This window comes from Apodemus sylvaticus, chromosome 19 (genome assembly GCF_947179515.1).
Source record: "Apodemus sylvaticus chromosome 19, mApoSyl1.1, whole genome shotgun sequence".
NCBI lineage: Eukaryota > Metazoa > Chordata > Mammalia > Rodentia > Muridae > Apodemus > Apodemus sylvaticus.
The window spans coordinates 61,669,091-61,695,726 of NC_067490.1; the positions used below are offsets into that span (position 1 = coordinate 61,669,091).

The 26,636-nt window shown below is 36.0% G+C and overlaps 1 protein-coding gene across 3 annotated transcripts; it reads left to right on the plus strand.

The window, feature by feature from the left end:
* The first annotated feature begins 14,585 nt into the window (after positions 1–14,585).
* LOC127669930 (vomeronasal type-2 receptor 116-like) lies at positions 14,586–26,264 on the plus strand. 3 transcript variants are annotated; one of them, XM_052164182.1, is made up of 6 exons: positions 14,586–14,791; positions 20,140–20,419; positions 20,840–21,643; positions 22,457–22,681; positions 23,932–24,055; positions 25,360–26,264. In XM_052164182.1, exons 1-6 carry the CDS (start codon positions 14,586–14,588, stop codon positions 26,262–26,264), a joined length of 2,544 nt encoding a protein of 847 aa, XP_052020142.1. The 3 variants fall into 3 exon arrangements, with proteins under 3 accessions (XP_052020142.1, XP_052020144.1, XP_052020145.1); XM_052164184.1 differs by having other exon boundaries at positions 14,586–14,781; positions 20,133–20,419; XM_052164185.1 differs by lacking the exon at positions 23,932–24,055 and having other exon boundaries at positions 22,457–22,685.
* Positions 26,265–26,636: the final 372 nt, after the last annotated feature.

Sequence of the window (26,636 nt, forward strand, 5' to 3'; positions counted from 1 at the left end):
AGTCAGATCCCCTAAGTGCAGGGTGTTGGTTCACCCCTGAGGAGGGAAGAGGCAGCTGGAATGTTGACTCTTTCCTCCAGTACTGGAAGGGGTGAGGTTCCTCTTGGAATCTTAATTCAAATGCTAAAGGAGTGCAAACCCCTCCTGGTATTTGGTTTTGTCCCTAGTCTGCAAGCAAACTTTAACCTGAGGAGGGCTTGACTTACTGCCCAATCAAGGTTGCCAGACAGACCTGCCATTCAGGCAAAGAGGTGGGATCTTCCAGGTGCCTTTCTCTGTGTTTGATGTGGCTGTGAAAGCTTGGACTGTTCTCTGCATCCTGTTCTGTGGCCTGCTTTGGGTGCTGTGTGGGGACATCAGGGAAGCTTTGAAATCAAGACATGGTGAACACAGGATATCTGCCCACAATGGGGAGGACCAAGCGGCTGAGCAGTGGGTGCTGGGGTGGTGGGTCCACTATGTGCTTGGATGGGAAGCATCAACCAGATGTGACTTCCTGTGAGATTTCTAGTGGTGCTTCGTACTTGGTAGTTCAGGCCATGACCTCTGAGTAATTTCAGTATCATGGCTGATTGTAATTCTGTCCAAAATATCTGGACTAGTTGCTTTCTTGTAGAAGCATGGGTGGTTTATGTGACTATGCAACACGTGTGTCCAAACTATTTTTTTCCCTTTTATAATATACATTAAAAAGGCAGGATCCAACCTGGAGAGTGGCTCAGAGGATAAGAGCTGTGGCTATTCTTACACACACCATGGGTTCTATTCTTAGCAACCACATGGTGACTCATAATTGTATGTAATTGTATATGGTGCCCTCTTCTGGCCTGCAGGAATACATGCAGGGAGAACATTGTATAAGTAATGAATTAATTCCTTTAGAAAAAGAAGAGGGATATGAATCTAACAGTTCTGATTTCATACATTACTCATTCTTTGGCTTACTTCGTTATTTTTTTCTGATGTAGTTTTTTTATATTTATTTAATATGTTTAGTGTTTTGATTATTTTGTGGCAAAGGGACTTTTTCCCAATGTTTGGTATTTTTGATGCTTTTTGTACATTAACAGCCACCTTTTTTAGTTTAGGAAAATGTTTCCTTTATCATTTCATTTGAAATATTTTCTAGACCTTTATGCTGATTGATCTTTCAGAGCCTGGTGAGGAATCCTGACCTCAGAGTATGTAATAAATTGATTAGCAAGTACTAACTAATAATAAGGACATTTTACTGCACTTCTTCAATAAACTTAAGAATGTCTTTAGGTGCAGTGTATTTGTGAGTTTGGGAAACATGTTGTGAGTCATATTTACTCTTCTGTTGTGTGTGAACTGGGACCCATAATAATGTAAAGATATTTACCATGTGGGAATTCTAGGTTCTTGAATGATTGACTTGTCACTTTTATTGGGGCAGGAAAGAAGATTTTGATGTTATGAAAATGAGGACTAGGAAGGCAGATGGGTGAAAAGATAAAAGCTGAGGCCAGAGCACAACAAACAAAACTTTGATCTAATCCTGAGACTAACACTAACCCTGGCATTTCTTCTTTTTGTATTAGGGATACTATTGATTCAGTGGGACCCTCAAGAATAATGTTGGCCAACTTAACCCTAAACCTGAGCCTAACCCTGGGACTTACCCTAAATCTCTAATCCTATCTTAACCCCTTAATTTCCTAAGCATCCTAACCCTAACAACCCTTGTAGTGATCCTAACTATAAGCCCCTAATCCCCTAACTCTCTCACCCTGGTTACTGAGGGGGATGTTTCTTAATGACAGCTTTTAGATTGAGAAACCCTTTTCCCAAATCCAGACCTACAAAGGATATTGAATGGAAAACTCCCAGGACCTTGAGGCTGAGGCCCCACAGGTTCACGCCCACAGGGAGGAGCTCTATCCGCCACCCCCCCTCCCGCACCACTGCATCTACTTCCCTAGTGAGTTCAGCTCTGCAGAGGTGGTGGGACCTAGGGACCTGAGGGCAAGGCCTAATGGGGTGTGGGCGGTCTAAGATGTGCACATTGAACAAGCTCACTGCCCTGTCTCTCTGTCTGTCTGCACCTGTCCCACCCCCTTGCGTGTCCCCACCCCCAGCCCGCTGTATAGGAAGATCCTGTGGTTCCACCCTATGTCCACAGCAGGAGACAGGCAGGCAATGGGCAGGCAGGAGAATGGTTCCACAGTGATGATGTCATGGCCCAGCACCCAGGCCCCTGATTCACCAGGAAGTTCCTGAAGCTGCTAAGCAGCACAGGGAGAAGCCATCTCATGCAAGACTTCCTGTCCTTCCTGCTGGTGGGGAAATTCATCATTGCTGAGCAGCTTGAATGGTTCTCAGTGTCCTGATCTGAGCTCTGCTGTAAACTGTAGTGAGTGGACCTAAGGGAAGCTCTGAAATTGCAATATGGTGAGCACAGGGGGTAGGGACAGGCAGCTGAGCAGTGGGTGCTGCTGTGGTGATTCCTCTCTGTGGCTGGATGGGAAACACCGGCCTGATGTGACCACCCTTGAGGTGCCTTGTTCTGCTCCTCATTTGCCAAAACAGCCAGTGGCCTCTGAGTAACTTCACTATCATGGGTGATTCTGAATCTGCCCAAAATATTTAGACCAGTGGTTTTCTTATAGGAACTTATGTGGTTTCTGTGACTCTGTAGCACATGTCCAAACCCTTTGTGCTTTAAGTTATCCATTAAAAAGACAGGTATACATCGAATAGCTCCACTTCATGTGTTACTTGTTTTTGTTTTCTCTAGTTTTGTTAATTATTTCTGTTGTAGTTTTTTTATATTGCTTCACTTTAGATGTTTAGTGTTTTGATTATTATATCCAAAGGGACTTTTCCCCAATCTGTTTGGTAATTTGGATACTTCTTTTACATAAACAAGAACCTTCTTTAGTTTAGGAAAGTTTTTATTTAGATTTTAATGGAAATATTTTCTAGACCTTTATGCTGATTGTTCTTCATCCTCACCCTCTCCTTCTCTTTTTCCTCATTATTCTTCTCCAGTCATCTGCATTTTTGCCTTCGCACATGTTGCAGAATACTTGGTGCAGGATTTTTTAGTGCCAGGAAAGTTTTAGAATCCAGATTTTTTTTAGACCAATATATCCATTTATTTTCCTATTAATTTTTAAAGCTTGTGATTATCTTCTTCTTCTGTGGGTGAGCCTTGCCTCAATAGTTATCAGTGTACAGGCAATTTCAATGGCCTGCTCTTAGAGACCGAGGAAATGCTTAAGCCAATAGCTGCCACTGTCACCTGCTGCTGTTTCAAGTTTCTGCATACACATGGACAGCCTATTATTTTTGTTCCCTGTCTCTTTTCCCTGTATTTGCACTCTCTCTATTCTCTTTCTCTAACTTCATGGCTCTTTCCCTGCTCCTTGTCTGTCTCCCTGTCTGCAGATCCTCCTGTTTACCACTATCCCATCCTCAGTTTCTCACTCCTTTTCCTTCCCCCATACAATCTCTTTTGCATCAGATATCTTGCATGTTTTAGGTTCTCAGGACCTGCTGTGAAAAAATAGCTTTGTTTTCTTGGTGACATATTTTCCTGGATGTTATTCATTATAATCCTATGTTGGTGTCTAGCAATTTTGGTGTGAGGTGATAATCGGCATAGGTATTAGTTTCTGACTTTGCCTTGTTTCTGTGTGAGTTTTATTCATGGGTTATAGTTTGCTGTCTAGATTTTAGGAGAGTGTTGGCTGAGTGTTGCCTCTTTTATTGACCTGTTTGGTGGGTATGTTCAAGATGGAATGCTGGATAATGGTGAAAGCTGGGAGAGGAGGTGGGCAGGATAATAATATCTTAGCAATCCTCAAGGAGACATAGTCAGGAGAGAGGTGAAGCTTCCAACATTTCAGCATCTCAGAGCCACAGTCATCTGAAGGAGCCTCATTTGAGGGTGTGCTCTCATCAGAATGGCTGGTTGCTCTGTCTGTGTGAGATAGTGTTGATGATTGATGTGGGAAGGCTCTTCCAATTAGTGTGACAATATTCATAAGCATGTGGGCCTCAGCTGGATGAGAGAACTACCTGGGCATGGGACACTGACCAAGCAGGAGAACAAGCCAGGAGACAATGTTTGTCCATGCTTTAAACTTCAATTTGTAGCTTCAGTTTCTACTCTAAGCTCCCAAAGTGAACTGTGATCTGACAGAACCATTCACAACAACCGTTTATTACCTGATATGCTTTTGGTCAGAGGATTCCATCACAGCAGCAGAGTAGCAAGTTAGAACAACAACAACAAAATGGTATCAATATTTGATTTTGCTACTGGACAGATTCTATGTTCTCTTTTGAAGGAATGTGGAAAATATTAGAAATTGAGATGGTGAACGTCATAGAAAGCGGTCTATGGAGCTTAAGCAGTTGTTCTCATAGGACCTGGAAGATGGGAGTGTTTACAATATGCAGCCAGAGCAAATTTGAGTGGAAAATAGATTCTGTAAACTTTAGTGAGAGTTCATTTGCGTGATATTTTGGCCAAAAATATTTCCTACTTGGCTCATAAAATTTAAAAATAATGGACTGATTTCCATACTTTCATTCAATTTATTTGTATTTGTTCAACTTTCCCACTTATTTATTTATTATTTATTTATTTAAATTCCAGTTCCCACCATCTCTGCATTCCACCTTACACATCCTTCATCCCTAACACCTTTTATCTCTCCAAGGCTGTTGGGGACAACTGGAGTATCCACCAACAATGGCATTTCAAGTCTCTGCATGGTTATGCATATTGCTATTACTGAGGTTAGAAAAGACAGCCACGTTAGGGGAGCTGTTTGGAAAGGCAAGAGCATAAGGAACCACTCCAGCTCCATTTCTTGTGAGAACCACATGAAGACTGAGTAGCTCATTTGCTACATATATGATAGGGGACTCATTCCATCCTGCGTATGCTCTTTGGTTGGTGGCTCAGTCTCTGAGAGTCTCCTAATATCCAGGATAGTTGACACAGAGGGTCTTCTCATGGACTTCTTGCTCCTTCAGAGGTCCTCAATCCTTTCCCGAATTCTTTCAAAAGATCCCCTGTGCTCTGTCCAATGTTAGGCTGTGGGTGTCTGCATTTGTTTCAGTCATATGTTGGGTGGAGACTCTCAAAGGACAAATATGCTAAGCTACTCTCTGGAAGTATACAAAACATATCCTCAGTATTGTCAGGTGTTTGCCCATGGATGGGGTCTCAATTTGTTCAGGGTATAGTTTGGCCACTCCTTCATTCTCTGCTCCTTCTTTTTGCCTGCATTTCTTGTAGGCAGGACAGATTTTGGTTGGAGGTGTTTTTGGTTTGGATGTTGTAATTAAATCTCCACTGGGGCTCCTGCCTGGCTGCAGGTTGTGGCCTTTTCAGGTTCCTATTCTCATTGATATACATCTCAGCTATGATCACCCCCATAGACTCCCTGTTGCCCTCCCTTTCTTCATCTGTGGCACATCCTAAAGATTCCTGCACCCTTAGACCCCTGACAACTATATATTTCAATTCATTTCCCTTGTCCTATGGCCCTTCCTTTTCTCTCATCACAACTGTAGCTTACCTCCCCTTCCACTTTCTTAACTACTCGCCCTTCCAGTTCTCTCTCTTTCATCTGCCTCCTATTACTGTTTTATTTACACTTCTGAGTGAGATTCAACCATTATCATTTTAGCCTTCCTTCTTCCTTTTAACGATATATATTATAAGCACACTGTAACTGTCTTCAGACACACCAGGAGAGGGTGTCAGATCACATTATCAGTGGTTGTGAGCCACCATGTGGGTGTTGGGATTTGAACTCTGGACTTTCACAAGAGCAGTCAGTATTCTTACCAGCTGAGCCATCGATTTAGCCCGTCAGCCTTACTTCATTTTTATCTTCTTGAGGGTCAAGAAATGTACTGTAGATTTCCTGTACGTTATGGTTATTATTCATTTGTAAATGAGTACATACATGCATGACATTTAGGTCTTGGATAACTCACTCAGGATGATAGTATCTAGGTGTATCCATTTGCCTGCAATTTTTTAGCAAAATATGTTTTTATGATGTTTTTCATCCACATCTTTAGTTCTGAAATTTGACCAAATGTATAGGTTATATTCTATTTCTCAGGATTGCATATGTTCATGACATCAATATTATCTAAGATTTTAGTGTCATTGTCTGCCAGGTGTATGACATTCTTCATCGATCTTGTGTTTGTTCTGCAATATTTGAATAAATAGAAGTATATTGCCTATGTGCATTAATATGAATATCGTGTGTGTGTCATCTTTTCTGTTGTCAGAAGATGGCCTTAGATCCCCCAATCTGGAAGAATGAATAGTTGATGGTGACAATGTGTTTGTGACAAATTGGAAAACCAGAAGGAGCTCTCCACTTTTCTCTCCTACCCTATGTTTCTTATTTATGATCAATATTTTTTTGTTCTTTTTTTTGTTTTTTGTTTTTTTGTTTTGTTTTGTTTTGTTTTGTTTTTTTTTTGTTGTTTTGTTTTTGAGACAGGGTTTCTCTGTATAGTCATGGCTGTCCTGGAGCTCACTCTGTAGACCAGGCTGGCTTCGAACTCAGAAATCTGCCTGCCTCTGCCTCCCAGAGTGCTGGGATTACAGGCGTGTGCCACAACCGCCCGGCTTATGATTAACATTTATATTACTCTGATTTTCATCTGTTCACTTGTAAATATTTAAGCATACATTCCAATTTAGTAACATTTTATTTATGTTATCGTTTAAACTGTTGTACTTCACGTTTCTGCAATATGAATACAGACCTGAAGTGAATGTATGATTCTTTGAAGGAACTTTTACTAAAGAACTGTGAGTTTATCGTTTTTGTTACCTTGGTTGATTTTTATAGGGGATTAAGGATCTTTTTTCTATTTGTTTGTTTGTTTGTTTTTTTGGATTTGGATTTTTCGAGACAGGGTTTCTCTGTGTAGCTCTGGCTGTCCTGGAACACACTAGACCAGGCTGGCCTCAAACTTAGAAATCCACCTGCCTCTGTCTCCCCAGTTTCCTTTGATTATAGGCGTGCGCCACCACCACCCAGCTGGGATTGAGGGTCTTAATATATAACATTTCCTCTTCTAGAACATGATACATATGGCATGCTGTCATCCAGTTCACTGACATACACCTGTTTGTATGTCTGTGATTAAAGACATCATCAAATATATCCATCTTGCCCACCATGTTTGTGGTTAGTAATTGTTCAAACAATTTTCCAGATGTGTGCTCAGTATTGTGGATCTGTTTCCACTGCATATCCCTCTCAATTGGCATTTTTCTGGCAAGGCTGTATCCTATTCAAAGTGTTCAAAAGTATCACAGGTAAGTCTTATAATTCAAGCTGCATCTTAAATTACACAGTGATTATAAATTCTGAGTGAGAATGTAAGTGGAAAAAGTGTTAAACTTATATGAATGTTTTCGAGGAAGTATATATTTCCTTTATGATGATGTTAATATCATGATTTGTGTTGTACACATGTATGGGATATTTAGGATGCTGTGACGTTTGATGATGTCCATGTAAACTTCACTGGAGAAGAGTGGAATTTGCTGGATCCTTCCCAGAAGAATCTCTACAATGAGGTGATGTTGGAAACCTACCTGAACCTCAAAGCTATAGGTAAAACCATTATTTTTCTTTCTAAAAGAAAGACATGTTTCTTGGTTATTAATGATCTTCTATTATTTTAATTGTGAATAATTAAAATTGAGCTGAATAATTCAGTTTCACTGAATTTTTAATTGTAAATTTCATAGTGGAGTGAAAATTCACATTACCTTTAATTTTGCCTAATTTATAATAGTATATCATTCATTTTCTGGTACTGTGTTTTAGGCTATTATTGGAAAGACCATCGTCTTGAAGAAAATTGTCAAAGTCGTAGAAGACATGAAAGGTAATGTTCATTTGCAAGGTGATACAAATTTGCCTCTGAGGGAATTTTATTATCTTCTGGAATCTCCAATGAAAAGCAGGAGTGTAAAATAACAGTCCTTTAAGTGTAGCTTTGATTAAAATATTTTTACAAAACCATGTACCTCAAGATGGGATATCTGATTTGTGTATCCATTTGATATGTAGCTTCTTTAGAGCTATGGTATGGATGTTCCAATTTGTATAGTATCATAGTACTTAGATATTGCATATTGGGTAGTGATAAATTTATATCCTAACCATTCTAATAAGCAAATAGTGAATAGGAAAATTGGTAATACTGATATTTTTGTAGTAGTATTGTTAATTTTGATGAGAGGACATTTTATGAAAATCAAGAATGTTGTTGTAGAGAAGCATTATCCTATGTACCACATGTTATGAGAAATAAAAATTCAAACAGTGTGAATGCAATGTGTAAACCTTTCACTTGTCATTTTTTTGATTAAGTATATCATGTGTCACAATGGATAAAAACCATGTGAGCATAGGGATATTGAAACAAGCAACATAAAATTTTTGCTCTAAATCAATGAGTAGATATGTAGTAGTCTGCCTTTGATAGCATTTAGGAATGTGACAGACATTTGCAATTCATTGCTTTTCTAGTTTTAAGTGGAATATCCCCAAACTGATAGTGAAGAAATCTTTATGGGTAGTAGGAATTTGGAAATTCTTCTGTGTGTCCTGGTTCACAGTCAAATGTGTTGTAATTCACACTACAGTAAAAATTATGAATGCAATCAGTGTTATAAAGATCAGAGTTGTTCTTTCTTCAGATAGCTAAAATACATCATATAAAAAGAGGGTACTATAAATATGAGCCATGTAATAACCATCACAGGTGTCTTGAGCAATTCATGATGAGGAGCACACCATGAAAATGCAAAGTGCTAAAACCTTAAGATCAGATGCTTCTTTAGCATTAGACAAAGTGTAAACATAATTCATATTGATTACATGATTGATCAGAGTAATGAATGTATAATGTCTTCACATGTGCTAATTATTGTTACAGGTCTGTTAGAAGCCATAGTGGAGAGAAACCCTATGAATGTAATCAATGTGGTAAAGCCTTTGCAAGACCAAGTAATCTCCAAAGACATAAAATGACACATACTGGAGAGAAAACTTATGAATGCAACCAATGTGGTAAAGCCTTTCAAAAGCGCAGTACTTTCCAATATCACAAAAGAACACACTCTGGAGAGAAACCTTATGAATGCAATCAATGTGGTAAAACCTTTTCATGTCACAGTGTTCTCCAAAGACATAAAATGACACATACTGGAGAGAAACCTTATGAATGTAATCAATGTGGTAAAGCCTTTGCAAGACTGTGTAATCTCCAAAGACATAAAATGATACATATTAGAAAGAAAACTTATGAATGCAATCAATGTGGTAAAGCCTTTGCACAGTGCAGTACATTCCAATATCATAAAATAACACACACTGGAGATAAACCTTTTAAATGTAATCAATGTGGTAAATCCTTTGCAAGATTGAGTAATCTCCAAAGACATAAAATTACACATACTGGAAAGACAACATATGAATTCAATCAAGGTGGCAAAGACTTTTCACAGTGCAATACATTCCAATATCATGAAAGAACACAGAGAGGAGATAAACCTTACGAATGTAATCAATTTGCAAAAGCCTTTTCATATCACAGTGTTATCCGTGGACATAAAATGACACATACTGGAGAGAAATCCTATAAATGTAATCAATGTGGTAAAACCTTTGCAAGATCCAGTGATCTCCAAAGACATCAAATGACACATACTGGAGAGAAAATTTATGAATGTAATCAATGTGGTAAAGCCTTTGCAAAGTGCAGTACTTTCCAATATCATAAAAGAACACATACTGGAGAGAAGCCTTTTGAATGTAATCAATGTGGTAAAACCTTTGCAAGATCTGATCATCTCCAAAGACATAAAATGATACATACTGGAGAGAAACCTTATGAATGTAATCAATGTGGTAAAGCCTTTGCACAGAGCATTTATTTCGAATATCATAAAATAACACATACTGGAGAGAAACCTTATGAATGTAATCAATGTGGTAAAGCCTTTGCAATACCCAGTCATCTCCAATATCATAAAAGAACACATACTGGAGAGAAACCTTATGAGTGTGATCAATGTGGTAAAGCCTTTGCAAGTAACAGTCATCTCAAAAGACACAAAAGAACACATACTAGAGAGAAACCTTATTAATGTAATCAACGTGGTAAAGTGTATTTACAAGCGAAAAGTCTCCAAAATCTCTTGGATGGAGCAAAACCTACTGAATATAATCATGAATTAAGTTGGAGTTATTAGGCCATTATAGTAGGAATATGATAGATATGCATACTTGGGATTATTTCAACTCTGAAGATGGTTCTTAAGATGTTTTAGCAAAGAATGTTGTGGATTTTACCCTAGTATGATTAGTCTCCTTGAGGATTAGGTAAAGAGATTTATTTAATTTGGATTGACAAAGTAAGTCTCAAAAATACCCTCATAAAATTTGGCATGACAGTTTTTAACCAGAATAGAAAAGGAATAAAGGAAAACTACAAAAATTAAGGTTCAAGGTGCAAAGCATCATCAGGAAGTTGAATGAAGTTAAATCCTGTGCTATTCAATGGTATTAAAAGAATGGTTACATTAGGGCAAGATTCCACCCAGCTAAACTTAGTGATTTGCAGTTGTATGGAAGACAAATGTATCATGTGAGGAATTATTATTACCTGGTGATTGTTTTCATGTGGAGATACAAAGATACAAGTATGTGTCAAACTTAAATGGAATGGATCTTGACTGCTATTCTGGGATTTCAATTTAAGATCTAAAATTAAAAGCTTAGATCCAGACATGGTGTTAAATGATTTTAATCATATGAGGACCAGGGTGGCTTTGTTGTAGGAAGTTCATCGTTGTGAGGATGGGCCTTGAAATTCCTACTAGTGTTGAAGAGACCCTCCTATTCGGTCCCTAGAAGACAGTCTTTTCCTGGCTGTCTTGGGATAAAGATGTGAAACTCCCAGCTTCTTCTTCAGTATCATGTCTGCTCACATGCCTGCCATTCTTCCTGCTCTGATGAAAATGGACTTAAACTCTGAAATTGTAAGCCAGCCCCAAATAAATATTTCCTTTTATAGGAGCTACCTTGTTCAGGATGTGTCCTCATAGTAGTGGAAACCAAAGAAACATTGTGAGCTCATTTAATGTTGTCAAAACTGCACAATACTGTAGTCTTCATTTTCATGAAAGAATATGTATTAGAAAAAAAACCTCATGAATATGTTTAGTATAATGAAGACTTTGAAAACCTCTATATTTTTTCATCATTATGAAAGCATTCATACTGGAGAGAAACTCTATGAATGTTAAAAATGTTTAAAGCCTTTATGTTATGGGATCCACTGAGTTCCAACACAATTCAAACACCAGGACCAGTCAAATGACAAGAATGTTTTGGACTCACCTTGCTACTCATTAATCAGGATCTACAAATATACTCAGAACCTTAGCCACTGAAATGTGCTTGTATTTTTAGTTAGTCATGTATCCAACAGCTTTCCTGAAAGTTAATGTAATCAACGTGGTAAAGTGTATTTATAAGCGAAAAGTCTCCAAAATCTCTTGATTTGGAGCTCAGAAATTGCCTTTGGAAATTTTTGGTTCAATTATATATGACCATGTCATCTTCAAATAAATGTAATTTTACTTTCTCCTTTCTAATTTATATTGCATTCATCCCCTTCAGATATATTGCTCTAGTTAAACTTTTAGATAGTACTTTGAATAGATAGAGAGAGAATGAACCACCTTGTTTTGTTTGTGAATTAGTGGAACTGATGTGAATATCTCTCCATATAATTTAATGTTGGATATAGCCTTGCTGTAATGTGATGTTAGTATGTGTACGTATGTCCCTTGTGTGCTTATTTACTCTAAGAATTTTTCCATAAAGTGGTGCTGGATATTGTCAGAGAAATTTCATCACCTAATGAGGTGTTTAGGTCTGTATATATTAAATAAATGAATAAATAAATAAATAATAGCTCTGTTTAAAAAGTTGATTATCTTAGTTTGATTTTATTTTGGTAAATTCATTCTATCCAGGGAATTACCTATTTCTTTAAGAATATTCAATTAGGTGGAGGACACTAAGTGGGTTCTCTTTGTAATTAAGCAATATTTAGTTTCATTAGATGATGTTGAAGCTTCGACATAATCTTGGCAATTAGAATTGACTGAGATGCTCTTTGCAATGAAAAAGTGAAGTTATTTTTATTGGTGCATGGATGTACAATGGCCATCACATTGCCTTTCAAATATGTGTGGTTAATGGATAAGATCTTTGCTAGTATATATCTCATTCGAGAAAGCTGATATCATTCCATCCATGTAGAGTGATGAGTGCAGATACTCAAAACTGCTTCAATGCTTTGAATAAATCATATTTCTGTGCCATATCAAATCTTGTTTTAAGAGATTGAAGGAACAAAATCAGAATCTGATTAATGAGAAACAAACAGGACAAAAAGATTTTACTAATAAATGATATCAAACATTTAATGAAAATACAACACCAATATTTTAGAGATTATTCTATTAAATGAACATGGGATAGAGGCTATCTCATGTTACACATAGCACAACATGGATCAGATATCTGATTCCAAAACAGAAATAAAGGGAACACAATCTGAACAAAAACTATGGAATATTATTTGTGAAACATGGAAGAACATTTTAATTTACGTACTCATAAAGTGCTGTATGAAATATCTTATATTGCAATACAATAATATAGCTTAACGGAAAAAGAAAAAAACAAAGACACATGTAATAATCAGGATGGATACAGTCGTGTGTGGTGTGCCTTCTTTCCAATGTGTCAAGTCAATAACATGAGCTTAAGGCAAAAAGAAAAGAAATTTTTCTTCCAAGGGACATGAATTATTTCTCTGTGGAAAACAATATGGAGTCTCAGTTCTCAATCTAGGCAAAATCATATTCATGTTTTTTGAAGGACCTTTATGTTTGACCTGCAGATTGGCTGTAATGAGTATTGTATGGATCCAAGTCCAATTCTCATGTGCACCAAATGACTTCCAAAAGAATGTCACAGCCCAGGATGGCATTTCCATAGTAGTCAAAGAAGAGTGAAGAGTCAGCCTCCACACATATTCCCAATTCATTTGACATGGTATTACCACCCAGTATGCAACAATTATAGAATATCACAATATCAAGGTACAAAATGTTCCCAATCTACAGGTCTGCAAAAGTACTGAAAAACATTCAAATTGACAGTCATAATTCAACCAAAGTATGAAGAAAATTTTTATTCATAATAAATAAGATGGTACAATAAACTCCATAGCAAGATTTTATTATAAGCCAGTGACATCACAACCATTCTAAAAATGGAGTTAAGATTTCTCTTAATTCAGTGTGTATATTATGGGATCAAAATAATGGAGTTCAAAAATATAAATCAAATTCAGTACTCCATTTGTTTCACCCATTGTAATCTAACCAAGTTACATAAATTAGCGTAACAGACATACATCTCTGTTGTTGCAATATAATCCAAGTCAGTTCTGTTTCAAAACAAACACCAAGTAGACATGGATGAAAAATATAAGCTGTATTGCTAATATAAGCTAATATTAGCAATACAAGTCTCTCTCAGAAATGGCATGCAAATTGTTTCATTTCTTTGAGAAAAACGTATGAAATTGTTCTCAAACTTTTTAATGAAGTGTGAGCAAGCATCAAGAAAGAAATGCTTTATCAAATGCCACTGACTGCCTGGTACTGATTTTCAGGGAAAACATCAGCATAATAACTCGGTGAATATCTGCACAGGTACTTATATTGGACAGAATGGATTTTGAATTTTTGCAAAGCAACAAGGCATTTTTGGATTTTGCACAATGACATATTCTCCAGTTGACAGGAATCACAGTAAGTTTGAAGATATTTTGTAAACATGACTAGCATACAGTAGTATATAAACAACTTTGAGAGTGTTCAATTCCTGGCCCAAAGTTTCATTAGAGATTGCATTTCCCTACACTAGACAGTGGAAGACATAATGTCGCATGATTCTTCTAAAAGTGTGAATGATATGGAACTTTTATGACCTTCTAAACTCTTGTCTATGCAAGTTCTGTTGAAATCCATTGTGTTTGTACATATGGGTGTTGACACATATTCTGGCCTAAGCTGCCTAGGAGATGATGGTCCTTGGGAATTATGCCATGCATACAAATGAAATCATGGCACCTGAGGATGGAGAAAATGATCTCTAAAACATGTTTTCAGAAATCTGAATGACATCATGGCACCTTACGATAGAGAACGTGATCTCCAAAACATGTTTTCAGAAATGTTTTCATCAAAAGTTTTCAGACCACAGATGTAGAGCTTGAGGCCAGAATTTTCTCAATGTATCCAGAGAGCATGACATAGGATGAATGGAAAGGAACAGTGAATATAATTTAGTGGATCTCCAGACAGCAGAAGCCTTAAAACAGACACTTTATTGTAAATGTCTGTGTGATGTTTGTCTGCATAAGAAACGGATTTCACAACTGTTCTATCAGAGAGCCTAGCAGACATGAAGAAACTGTGTGCTTTCACTAATTCATTTTTGCTCCTGACGTTTTTTCTCTTCTTGTGCTGTTTGACAGAACCCACTTGCTTTTGGAGGATAAAGAATAATGAAGATAATGATGGAGATTTGAGAAGTGATTGTGGCTTTTTCCTTTTTACAACAGAGGAACCTGTTGAAGACAATTTTTATAATAAAACTATTCTTTTTAGGTAAGTCATTAACTTTACTCCCTGCTTCACTGTCATGAATTAGAAACACGCAGCTATGTACACAAATTGTGGAGTTCTGTCTTGTTCTTCCTCCTGTAACTCTATGAACCACTAAAAATTAATGATTACATCAATCACTATTTTAATAGATTCAAATGTGTCACAGTTTAATTTAGCTTTACTAAGTTGCTATTCAGTTCATAAAGCTGGCAATGAGAGAGACTGGACTCTATCAGTTGAATGTCTATGGATATTATATATATAAATGCATTTCCATCTGCCTTGATGTTATAGTTCCCACCTTTGGCAAGTGCTCAATATGTGCAGAATACATCTCTGCCTATATTGAATAGTCAGCCAACAATTCCTGTATGAGCATTCATCGAAATGCCTTCCTAAAATGCTATCTAATTTTGGTCTTTAAATTTTGAGTATTCATGCATTGAAATGCTTCTGAATGTGTGGGTCTACTGTTCCTGATTACATGTACAATATTACTTATATGCATGTGAATATAAATATACTTTGATTTTTAATATAATCTTTAAATGAGTCCCATCTTTCAGTCTGGAATTGATATTGAATGTGGAAAATAAATGCCAGGCTTCATATTCTCTTACCAGAATAATCTTTTGGTTCAATAATGCAAATGCCCAGTCACGCACTAGGCTTACTACTAGTATCAGATATATGTTCAGTATTTCTATTTATTATTGAATAAATATCATATTAGAGAAAATCTAAGAGAATAAATATTCTTCTTGTGAATAATAAGCTGTTTTTATTGTGAATACTTAGTTCTAAAATCCCAATTGTGAGATGTTATCATTTGTGTCTGCAGATCATGAGGGAAGCTGTGTTGAAATCATTAATCTTATAGCTAATCAATGTGCCTGGGACATTTTTCTTTTGTTAACTGAGGTTTCTTGTACTTTTCTGTCTCTGACTCTCATCTAACCTCTTGTTCAATTTTCATGTCTTTGGGATTCATAGAATATGTTTTCCAAACTTTGGCCTCATTACACAATGTACACTTTGATAGTTATTTTGGTTTCACATTATTATACTTCTGTGTTAGGTCAGTAGGAATTTCACTTCAGATGTATTCTGCATTATCTCACACATCGAAAAAATATAGGAAATTCTCATTGTTGACTATTATATAAGCCATATTAAGGTGTAAATAAACTTTGTAAATAGAGTTTTCATGTTTAGAAAGAAAACTTAGTTCCAGACTCTCAATTTAAAAAATGCAAATTTCATCATATGAGCTTGTTTGGTGTTTTTACTCCTGATGGGAGGTAATTGATAATAAATAGTTAAAAATGAACTGCCAGCAGTGCTGGGGTAGATGAACACATTTCAAATGGAGAGAAGACCTATGTGCTCAGACAACACTTAAAGGATCTCAAAGAATTAGAAACACTGAGTTATTAGGAGATATATGATAAAGTTTTACAAAATTTACATAGTAACAACACAATAAAAGGTGTGTGTAAAAAAAGCCTAAAAGATAATATTCTCATTATGTAGGATATTGTAACTTTTTATTATATTTTGAAATTGAGAAACAAATTTAAATGAAATATGTCTTAAATGATTATTCTGTTTGTTGAGTAATAACAGTTGGAAACATTAAAATCATGTTCTACAAACACCATGGAAAAATATTGAAAATTTTTCTTTCTGTGCTAGAAATTAATAATATTGGTTTATATAGTGGATAAAGTTGATGGATTTCCAAATATTACACCTTCCCTGCATCCCTGGGATGAATCTTAATTGATCATGATGAATGACATTTGGATTCTGTTTGTGAGAATATTATTGAGTAATTTTGCTTAAGCTTTCATAATAGAAATTGGTCAGAAATTGTCTTTCTTTGTTGGGTCTTTGTGTGCTTTAGGTATCAGAGAAATTGTGGATTCATAAAATGAATTAGGTGATCCTTCTGTTTCTATATTGTGGAATAGTCTGGAGAGTATTGGTATTTTGTTTGAAGGTCTGATGGATCTTTGTACTAATCCCACCTGGTTCTGTGCTATGTTTGGTTGGGAGACTATTAATGACTGTTTCTATTCCATTAGGGGTTATGGGACAGTTCAGAAGGTTTATCTGATCCTGATTTAAGCTGTCAATCTGATATCTGTCAAGAAAATTGACCATTCCATCCAGATTTCCAGTTTCCTTGAGTATATGGTTTTCTAGTAGCATCTGATAATTTTTTTGGGTTTTCTACAGTTTCTGTTGTTAAATTTCCCTTTTCATTTCGGATTTTGTTGATTTGTCTACTGTCATTGTGCCCACTCATTAGTTTCTTTAAGGGCATATCTATCTTGTCGATTTTCTCCAAAATCCAGCTTCTGCTTTGGTTGTTTTTTGTATAATTCTTGTTGCTTATTTGTTGATCTTATCCCCGAATTTGAATATGTCCTTACACATACTCCTCTTGGGTATATTTGCTTCATTTTGTTCTACAGCTTTAATATGTGTTGTCAAGCTCCTTGTTTATGTTCTCTCCAGGTTCTTTTTGGAGGCCCTCAGTGCTATGCATTTCACTCTCATCACTGTTTTCATTGTGTCCCATATGTTTTGGTGTGTTGTGACTTCATTTTCATTACATTTTAAAATATGTAGAGTGTTCTTCAGCTTCCATATGTATGTGGGCTTTCTATTATTTTTGTTGTTTTGAAGACCAACCTTAGTCCATGGAGATCTGATAGGAGGCATGGAATTATTTCAAACTCCTTATATTTTTTGAGGTCTGTTCTGTCACTGATTATATGGTCAATTTTAGAGAAGGTCCCATGCCATGCTTAGAAGATGGTACATTCTTCTGTTTTAGGAAAAAAATGTTCTAGAGTTATATATTAAATTCATTTGGTTCATTTCTTCCATTAGTTTCACTGTGTCTCTATTTATTTTGTGTTCCCAGGATCTGTCCAGTGAAGAGAGTGGCATGTTGAAGTCTCCCACTATTATTGTGTGGCGTGAAATATGTGCTTGGAGGGTTAGTAAAGTTTGTTTTATGAATGTTGGTAACCTTGAACTTGGAACATAGATGTTCAGAATTGAGAGTTCTTGGTAGATATTCCATTTGATGAGTATGAAGTTTCCTTCCTTCTTCTTTGATAACTTTAGGTTGAAAGTCGATTTAATTTGACATTAAAATGGTGACTGGAGCTTTTTTCTTTGGACCATTTGCTTGGACAATAGTTTTCTGGCTATTACTCTAAGGTAATGTCTGCCTTTGTTTCTTGGGTGAGTTTCTTGTGTGCAGCCAAATGCTGGGTCCCATTTACAAAGTAACAGTCTGTTAGTCTATGTCTTTTTATTGTGGTGTTGAGTCCATTAATATTAAGAGATTTTAAGGAAAAGTGATTATTGCTTCTTGTTATTTTTGCTCTTAGAGGTGGTATGTTTATGTTGCCCTCCTCTTCATGGTTTTTTAAAAGAAGTTTATTTTATTACATTTTCTAAGGTGTAGTTTCCTTCTTTTTGTTGAAATTTTCCATTTATGATCCTTTGAAGTGCTGGAGTTTTGGAAAGTTATTGTGTAAGTTTGTTTTTGTGTTGGAATATTTTGGTTTATCAATCTATGGTAATTGAGAGTTTTGCTGGGTATAATAGCCTGGACTGGCATTTGTGTTCCCTTAAAGTCTGTATGCTATCTGCCCAGGATCTTCTAGCTTTTATAGTCTCTGGTGAGAAGTATGGTGAAATTCTGATAGGCCTGCATTTATATGATAGTTGTCCATTTCCCCTTACTGCTTTTGATATAATTTCTTTGTTTAGTGCATTTGGGGTTTTGATTATGTAACAGGAGGAATTTCTTTTCTGTTCCAGTCTTTTTAGAGGTCTGTAATCTTCTTGTATATTTATGGACATCTGTTTCCTTAGGTTAAGGAAGTTTTCTTCTCTAATTTTGTTGAAGATATTTATTGGCTCTTAAAGCTGGAAAGCATTACTCTCTTCTATACATAATATCCTGAGGTTTGGTCTTCTCTTCGTTTTCATGATTTCCTGGGTGTTTTCAGTTAGGAACTTTCTGCATTTTTTTTTTATTCTTTGAGTGTTGTGAAAATGTTTTCTATGGCATCTTCCTCACGTGAGATTCTCTCTTCTATTTGTTGCATTCTGTGGGTGATCCTTGCATATGTGACTCCTGATGTCTTTTTGAGGTTTCCTATACCCAGAGTTGTATCTCTTTGTCATTTCTTCATTGTTTTTATCTCCGTTTTTAGATCTTGAATGGTTTTGTTCAATTCCCTCTCCTATGTTGTTGTGTTTTCCTATAATTCTTTAAGGGATTTTTGTGTTTCCACTTTAATCACTTCTATCTGTTGATCCCTGTTCTCCTGTATTCTTTAAGGGAGTTATTTCTATCCTTCCTGAAGTCCTCTATCAGCATCATGAGATTTCATTTTAAATCCAAGTCTTGCTTTTGTTGGGTATCCAGGACTAGCTATTGTGGGTGATCTGTGTTCTGATGTTGTCAGGTAGTCTTGGTTTCTGTTGCTAGGATTCTTGCACTTCCCTTTTGCTATCTGATGATCTCTGGTTTTAGTTTATCTTGCTGTCTCTGGGTGGAGTCCCAATTGTGTGCCTGTAAACCTCTGTTAGCACTCCTCAAACACAAACTCTCCCCTGGCAGGTAACATTTTCAGAGGGCTGTGGGACAGCCTTAGCTCCCCAGTGCACATGGTGACTAAAAGGACCCTGTCCCATCTTCTCTGCCATTCCTCTGCCCTACGTGCTCCTGGCCAGACTAATTAGAACAGCGACTCAATAAAAAAAATGCTGATCTCAGATCCATGCCCAGGAAATAGCACTCCCTAGACACTAGCTCTCAACTTGCAGTGCCAGTGCATTGAAGGCTGGTTGACAGCTCCAGTTCCCAGGTGCAGATAGCAACTGAAAGACTATTTGATTTTCAAAATACTAAATGATATCAATAAGTCTGATGAATTAAAGGCATTGAAATAATAAAAGCCTAAGAATGTGTTATGTTGTTCACATGTGGTTTAAGTCACACTTTTATTATTATGTGGAATTGCAACTCCAAGTATATTTTGTAGCATTCTTATTTAATAAGACTGAAAACTAGTTCAAGAATGGCATTCAGAGATAAAACAATCTTTATTGATTTTTCACAAATACAAAATTTATCTACACTGCCTTATGTCTATGAATTCTTAAATTTTATATTGCTCTAAGTATGTCTAATTTATGAGGCTTATTTCAAGACATTTAGATCTAATTTATCATGTCTCAAATTACAAACTTTACTGTAATTGAAATTTTAGGTTTCAAACATCTCCCTTAATCATAATTATGGCTTATTTCAGAATACCCACAAGAAAATATGAGTTTTTTCTGGTAATGTTTTTTGCTACTGATGAAATCAATAAAAATCCTTATATTTTACCCAATATATCTTTGGTATTCTCAACCACTCTTGGTCTGTGTGAAGATTCATTGGACGTTCTTGATCAAATACATTCACCAATCTATAGTTTTAATTTTATTAATTATATCTGTGGAAAAGAGGCATTTTGTGATATAGAACTTACTGGACCATCATGGAAAATATCCTTAAAACTAGCAAGTGATTCTAGCACACCAAAGGTAAGAATGTGTGACACTGCATGAGTTAACAACTTTTAAATTCTATTTACATGTGCCTCCAAGAAAAACTTGGACAGAGTGCATTGTTATTGTACTGCTACATGCTAGAGACAAACAAACACACACAGAGATACACACACACACACACACACACACACCATTTAATATTATATATAATACGAATTAAGTAACCAAATCATAGATATACTGGGCCAACAGTTAAAATTGTTTTGTAGGACATTATGACTTGTAATAAATCAGCTAGAATCTAATAGGAATAATACAAGGTATTTCGAGAATAATTGTACTATCCTTAAAAGGAGTTTTAAAAGATGAGTAATGCTACTTGCTTATGAGTGCATATAACCTAATAATCATAGTTCTCATGTAGATATTTCATCCTCTCTTGAAATTATTTAGCTTTTCTTTGGACCATTTAATCCTAACCTAAATGACCATGACCAGTTGCCCTATGTCCATCAGGTAGCTACCAAAGACACACATTTGTCCCAAGGCATGGCCTCCTTGTTGCTTCATTTTGGATGGATTTGGATAGGACTGGTCATCTCAGATGAAGACCAGGGCATTCAGTTTCTCTCAGACTTGAGAGAAGAAATGCAAAGGCATGGGATCTGTTTAGCTTTTGTGAACGCGATCCCAGAAACCTTGCAGACATACATGACAAAGGCTATGATATATGATAAACAAATTATGACATCTTCAGCAAAGGTTGTTATCATTTATGGTGAGATGTACTCCACTTTAGAAGTCAGCTTTAGAAGATGGGAACATTTAGGTGCACAGAGAATCTGGATCACTACTTCACAATGGGATGTTATCACAATCAAAAACGAATTCAGCCTTGATTTTTTCCATGGGACTGTCACTTTTTCACATCATGTAGGTGAGATTGTTGAATTCCGTAATTTTATGCAAATTCTGAACACTGATAAATACCCAGTAAACATTTCTCAGTCTATACATGGGTGGAATTATTTTAATTGTTCAATCTCTAAGAACAGCAGTAAAATGGGTCATTTTGCATTCAATAACACATTGGAATGGACAGCAGTGCACAAATATGACATGGCCCTGAGTGAAGAAGGTTACAATTTGTATAATGCTGTTTATGCTGTGGCCCACACCTACCATGAACGCATTTTTCAACAAGTAGAGTCTCAGAAAATAGCAGAACTCAATGGAGAATCCACTGACTGTCAGCAGGTAAAGTTTCTTATATTTCATTGTGGTTTGATTTATCATTTTGACCTTTTAAATGGACCAAGGTAAACAACTGTACATTTGTTAAATTATTCTCTCAATGAAATTTTCTACACTGCAATGCTCCCCAATTATTCTTTTACATGGATGAATATGATGCACAAAGTAAAATTTAACAGGAGCCAATAATTTTTTTATGGTAGGAGTGAGTTTTTTGAAAACGTGTCTCAATGTTTCCACTAATGAGTTTGAAATTTAAAATAGGAATCAAGAGTTTTATCATAAAACCCTTAAGTGATGACTAGTCTAGAATCTTTTTCTAAAGAATAATTTCTGGAGAATCAGTAAATGTGCTATAATGAATTCTTACTCAACTAAATTAAGAATTATTTATAAATCCATAATGTATCAAGACTACATTTTATAAAGTTTCTGTTTACCTCATATGTGTTTACTGTCTATACAAGAAAGACAGCCATTCTTTATTTTCACACACATTCACAATTCCCCTTCATTTGCACATAAATGGCTACTTATTTGAAAACATATTTTTGACAAACAGGAGCACATACACACACACTCACACACACATATAGACCATGTTACATATGTAATATGCTAATCATTTTTCAAGCACACTTTACCATTGCATATTAAATTTTCAGTTATGAATGAGGCATATTGTATTTTACTACACAGGATTTCTTCAATGCAGCTATCTTTTGTGAAAGTAATTAAGAAATTAGGGAAGTTCTCAACTTTGCTTTCCGTTTATTGATACACATATGTAAGTATATAATGATAGATCTCATTTAGGTGTCTACCTTGCTGAAGACCAGGGTATTTATTAACCCTGTTGGAGAATTGGTGAACATGAACCATAGGGAAAATCAGTGTACAGAATATGACATTTTCATCATTTGGAATCTTCCACAAGGCATTGGATTAAAAGTGAAAATAGGAAGCTATTTTCCTTGCATCCCACAGATGCAACAACTTCATATATCTGAAGATTTGGAGTGGGTGACAGGAGGAACTTCGGTTGGTATTCTACATTTTTTTAGTTTTTTTCAAGATATCTAAATTTTTGAATATGAGGGACTGAAGTAATATTCAATTACTTCAATTGGTCTCTGTGGTTAAGACCAATTGCTACTCTTGCAAAAGACCATGCTCAGTTACAAGCACCAAAATGTAATAACTCTTATTACATTTAATATTCATTAATTTTATCTAACTTTATCTAATTATATTTAATTTAATACAGTTAATATTCAATTGGTCTCTGTGGTAAAGACCAATTGCTACTCTTGCAAAAGACCATGGTCGGTTACAAGCACCAAAATATAATAACTCTCAACTTCATGTAAATCTTGTCATAGGGATCAAATGCCTCTGGATTCCATGTACAAATGTGCCCAAATGTGTGTGTGTGTGAGTGTGTGTGTGTGTGTCTGTGCGTGTCTTTGTGTGTATAATTAAAATTTTGTAATTATATGTATGCCATGGACTTTTCTTAGTCCGTGTGAACATATTTATAGCCAAATAAAGTATATAATATATTCAATAACAGAAACCTTTCTCCAGATTCAAGGTTTCCTCTTTTATTTATATATTTTATTTACATATATTAACACCTTATCCCACTTCCCGGTTTCCTTTCTTCGGGGGGGTTACCTTATCTGGCATCAGTAGGGGGGGAGCCCCTAGGTTCTGAGGAGATATGAGCAAAAGTATAGGGGAATGCTAGAGTAGTGAGGAAGGAGTCTCATAAAGGCAGCAGAAAGGGGAGAAGCATAGGAGACTCAAGATTTTGTTTTAAACTTGAGAAAATTTAGGACAGTGTTATATAACATATTTTTTCTTATCAAACAACTCTTTCTTGTATACCCTTTTTTTCTCCATATACTTCAGTATCCTGATTTTTATTTATAAATCATAAGCAAAATACTGATGCCACATAAGCATTCCTTTCGGATTAATCAGTTTAGGAAGTTATAAATTGCTACAACCTGAAAGTTACATATATAATGTTACATGAATAGAAAATATTGTGTGACATTCAGTGTACTGCAGGGAAATGTAAAATAATACTGTACCTGAAAATGTTAAGAAATACTGGTAAACAAAGGAATATTTATAGCCATATCTGTCAACCTATGTTTCATTACATATATTATGTTTACATGAACTACACACCCATACACACATACACACACACACACACACACATACAATCACACACATACTCTCTCACACACATATTATATAATGTTTATATATTGTCTCAGGTTCCCTCCTCCTTGTGTAGTGTTCCATGTGCTGCTGGACTTAGGAAAATTCATCAGAAAGAAACAACAGACTGCTGCTTTGATTGTGTTCAGTGCCCAGAAAATGAGGTTTCCAATGAAACAGGTACATGCTTGCATGTAGAAAGAAATGCTGAATTTGAATCCTATTCTTTCGAAACTAGAAATATGATATGGCCTAGATGGGAACTGAAGTCCTAAAATCTCCATATTTCAGAACTTAATAAGTTAAATAATATCAGCGTCATTTGGACCCGGCAAAAAACCTGCAGTATCTTCTACAAACAATGCCTTTCTCTCACAATATGCTGCATTCTGATTTTATACTATGAAGAAAACATTTAGGAGGACATACATGTTTATTAATTTTTAAAAACAAACTATGTAATCTAGGATTACGTTTTTTGAATATTTTAGACAAAGAAACTTCACTATATGATCACCCCATAATCGTGCCCTCCATCACCCAGGTTAGTCCCTCACAAAGACTAAATGCTCAGGCTAACAGTGGTTATTTAATGAAATGAATTTTAAGATCTTACATTAGTGTGGGCCAGTGGTGGCAGTGCCTTTAATCCCAGCAATTTGAAGGCAGAGACAGGTGGATTCCTGAGTTCGAGGCTAGCCTGGTCTACAGAGTGAGTTCCAGTATAGCCAGGGCTATGCAGAGAAACCATGTCTCAAAAAACATTAAAACAAACAAACAAACAAAAAGCATATATGTCTTCAATGATTACTTTTTTCCTGACAAATAATTAGAACAAGAGTGACAAGTTCAAAAAAGGATAGATGGCATAGTGCTTATCATCAATCACCCACTACATAAAGAAATGAATGTGAGTATCCACTACGTACATGTCCTATAGCTTGGAATGAATACTTGGAAATAACGATATTGTACCAAAATGAGAGAAACATGCAAATTTCTATGAGGCATAGAGTGTCAAGAATGAAAATATTCCTTTAGGCAAACAGTACTTGCATGAGGAATTGTATGTTCTGGTTTCTTTAGGAGATACAGTAAAATGGCACCACCCAAAAAAGCAAACAAAATACATAATGAATCAACTGAAATCAATAACTACACATGCACACTACCCTTGTCTGTGAATAGTCATTTTATGGTTTGAAGAATTAACAAATCTGAAATCAAGCATGTTACTATTTATCATATTTTCTTTGTTTTTGTTTAATACATATTTTCCATTCCATTCCCCATCATGTTGTTTCATTTCACCACAGAACCCAGGTTAATAGAAAGCAAACTTAAGTCAGTGGTCCCTGCAGCAAGAAGGAATGGATGAGATGTTCAATACCAATTTTTTTATTGATATATCCTCTGAATAATACAAATACATAATTATTAACTAAATAATTGTCATATAAGGTTTTATTGTTTTCTGCCAACAGATATGGAACAATGTGTGAGGTGTGCAGATGATAAGTATGCCAACTTGGAGCAAACCCACTGCCTCCAAAGAGCTGTGTCATTTCTGGCTTATGGAGATACCTTGGGGCTTGCTCTATGCTCCACTGCTCTGTCCTTCTCAGTCATGACAATTCTAGTACTCTACACTTTTGTGAAGTACAGGGATACTCCTGTTGTGAAGGCCAGTAACCACATTCTCAGCTATATCCTGCTCATCTCTCTAGTGTTCTGTTTTCTCTGCTCATTGCTCTTCATTGGACATCCCAACAAGGCCACCTGCTTCCTGCAGCAGACCATATTTGGAGTATTTTTCACAGTGGCTGTTTCTACAGTGTTGGCCAAAACAATAACTGTGGTCATGGCTTTCAAGCTCACTACTCCAGGAAGAAGGATGAGAGGGATGCTGACATTGGGGGTACCTAACTTGGTCATTCCCATTTGTACTTTGATCCAACTTGTTCTCTGTGGCATTTGGTTGGTAACATCTCCTCCCTTTATTGACAGAGATATACAATCTGAACATGGAAAAACTGTCATTATTTGCAACAAAGGCTCACTCATTGCCTTCCATGTTGTCCTGGGATATTTAGGTTCTTTGGCTCTGGGGAGCTTCACTGTGGCTTTCCTAGCTAGGAACCTTCCTGACAGATTCAATGAAGCCAAGTTCCTAACTTTCAGCATGCTGGTGTTCTGCAGTGTCTGGATCACCTTCCTCCCTGTCTACCACAGCACCAGGGGGAAGATCATGGTGGCTGTGGAGGTCTTCTCTATCTTGGCTTCTAGTGCAGGGTTGCTAGGGTGTATCTTTGTCCCAAAGTGTTACGTTATTTTAGTTAGATCAGATTCTAATTTTATACAGAAGAACAAAGATAAATTGCTTCACTGAATCTTTCATAGTATGAAAATGTTAGATGTTACTCAACATATTTTTTGTCTTAACCAAATTAGTAGTTAATAATATAAAAATTTTAAGAAATAAACTAATTTGAATTTACAAATAAGACATCACTCTCCATTGTGATACAAATTTCCAAAGTTTGTTGGAAAATTATCTCATTTATGAGTACACAATCCTGAAGATATTGAGAACTGAGACTCTCAATTGAGGAATATCTACCATCATTTTGAGTTGTATTGTGTGTTTAAGCCATATACTTTATTAATTATTGATATTAGGTAACTGTATTGAGTTTGGACACTAACCCCTCTAGGTAAGTTGCTCTTTGAGTTATAAAAAGAGGACTGCATACATCATGGG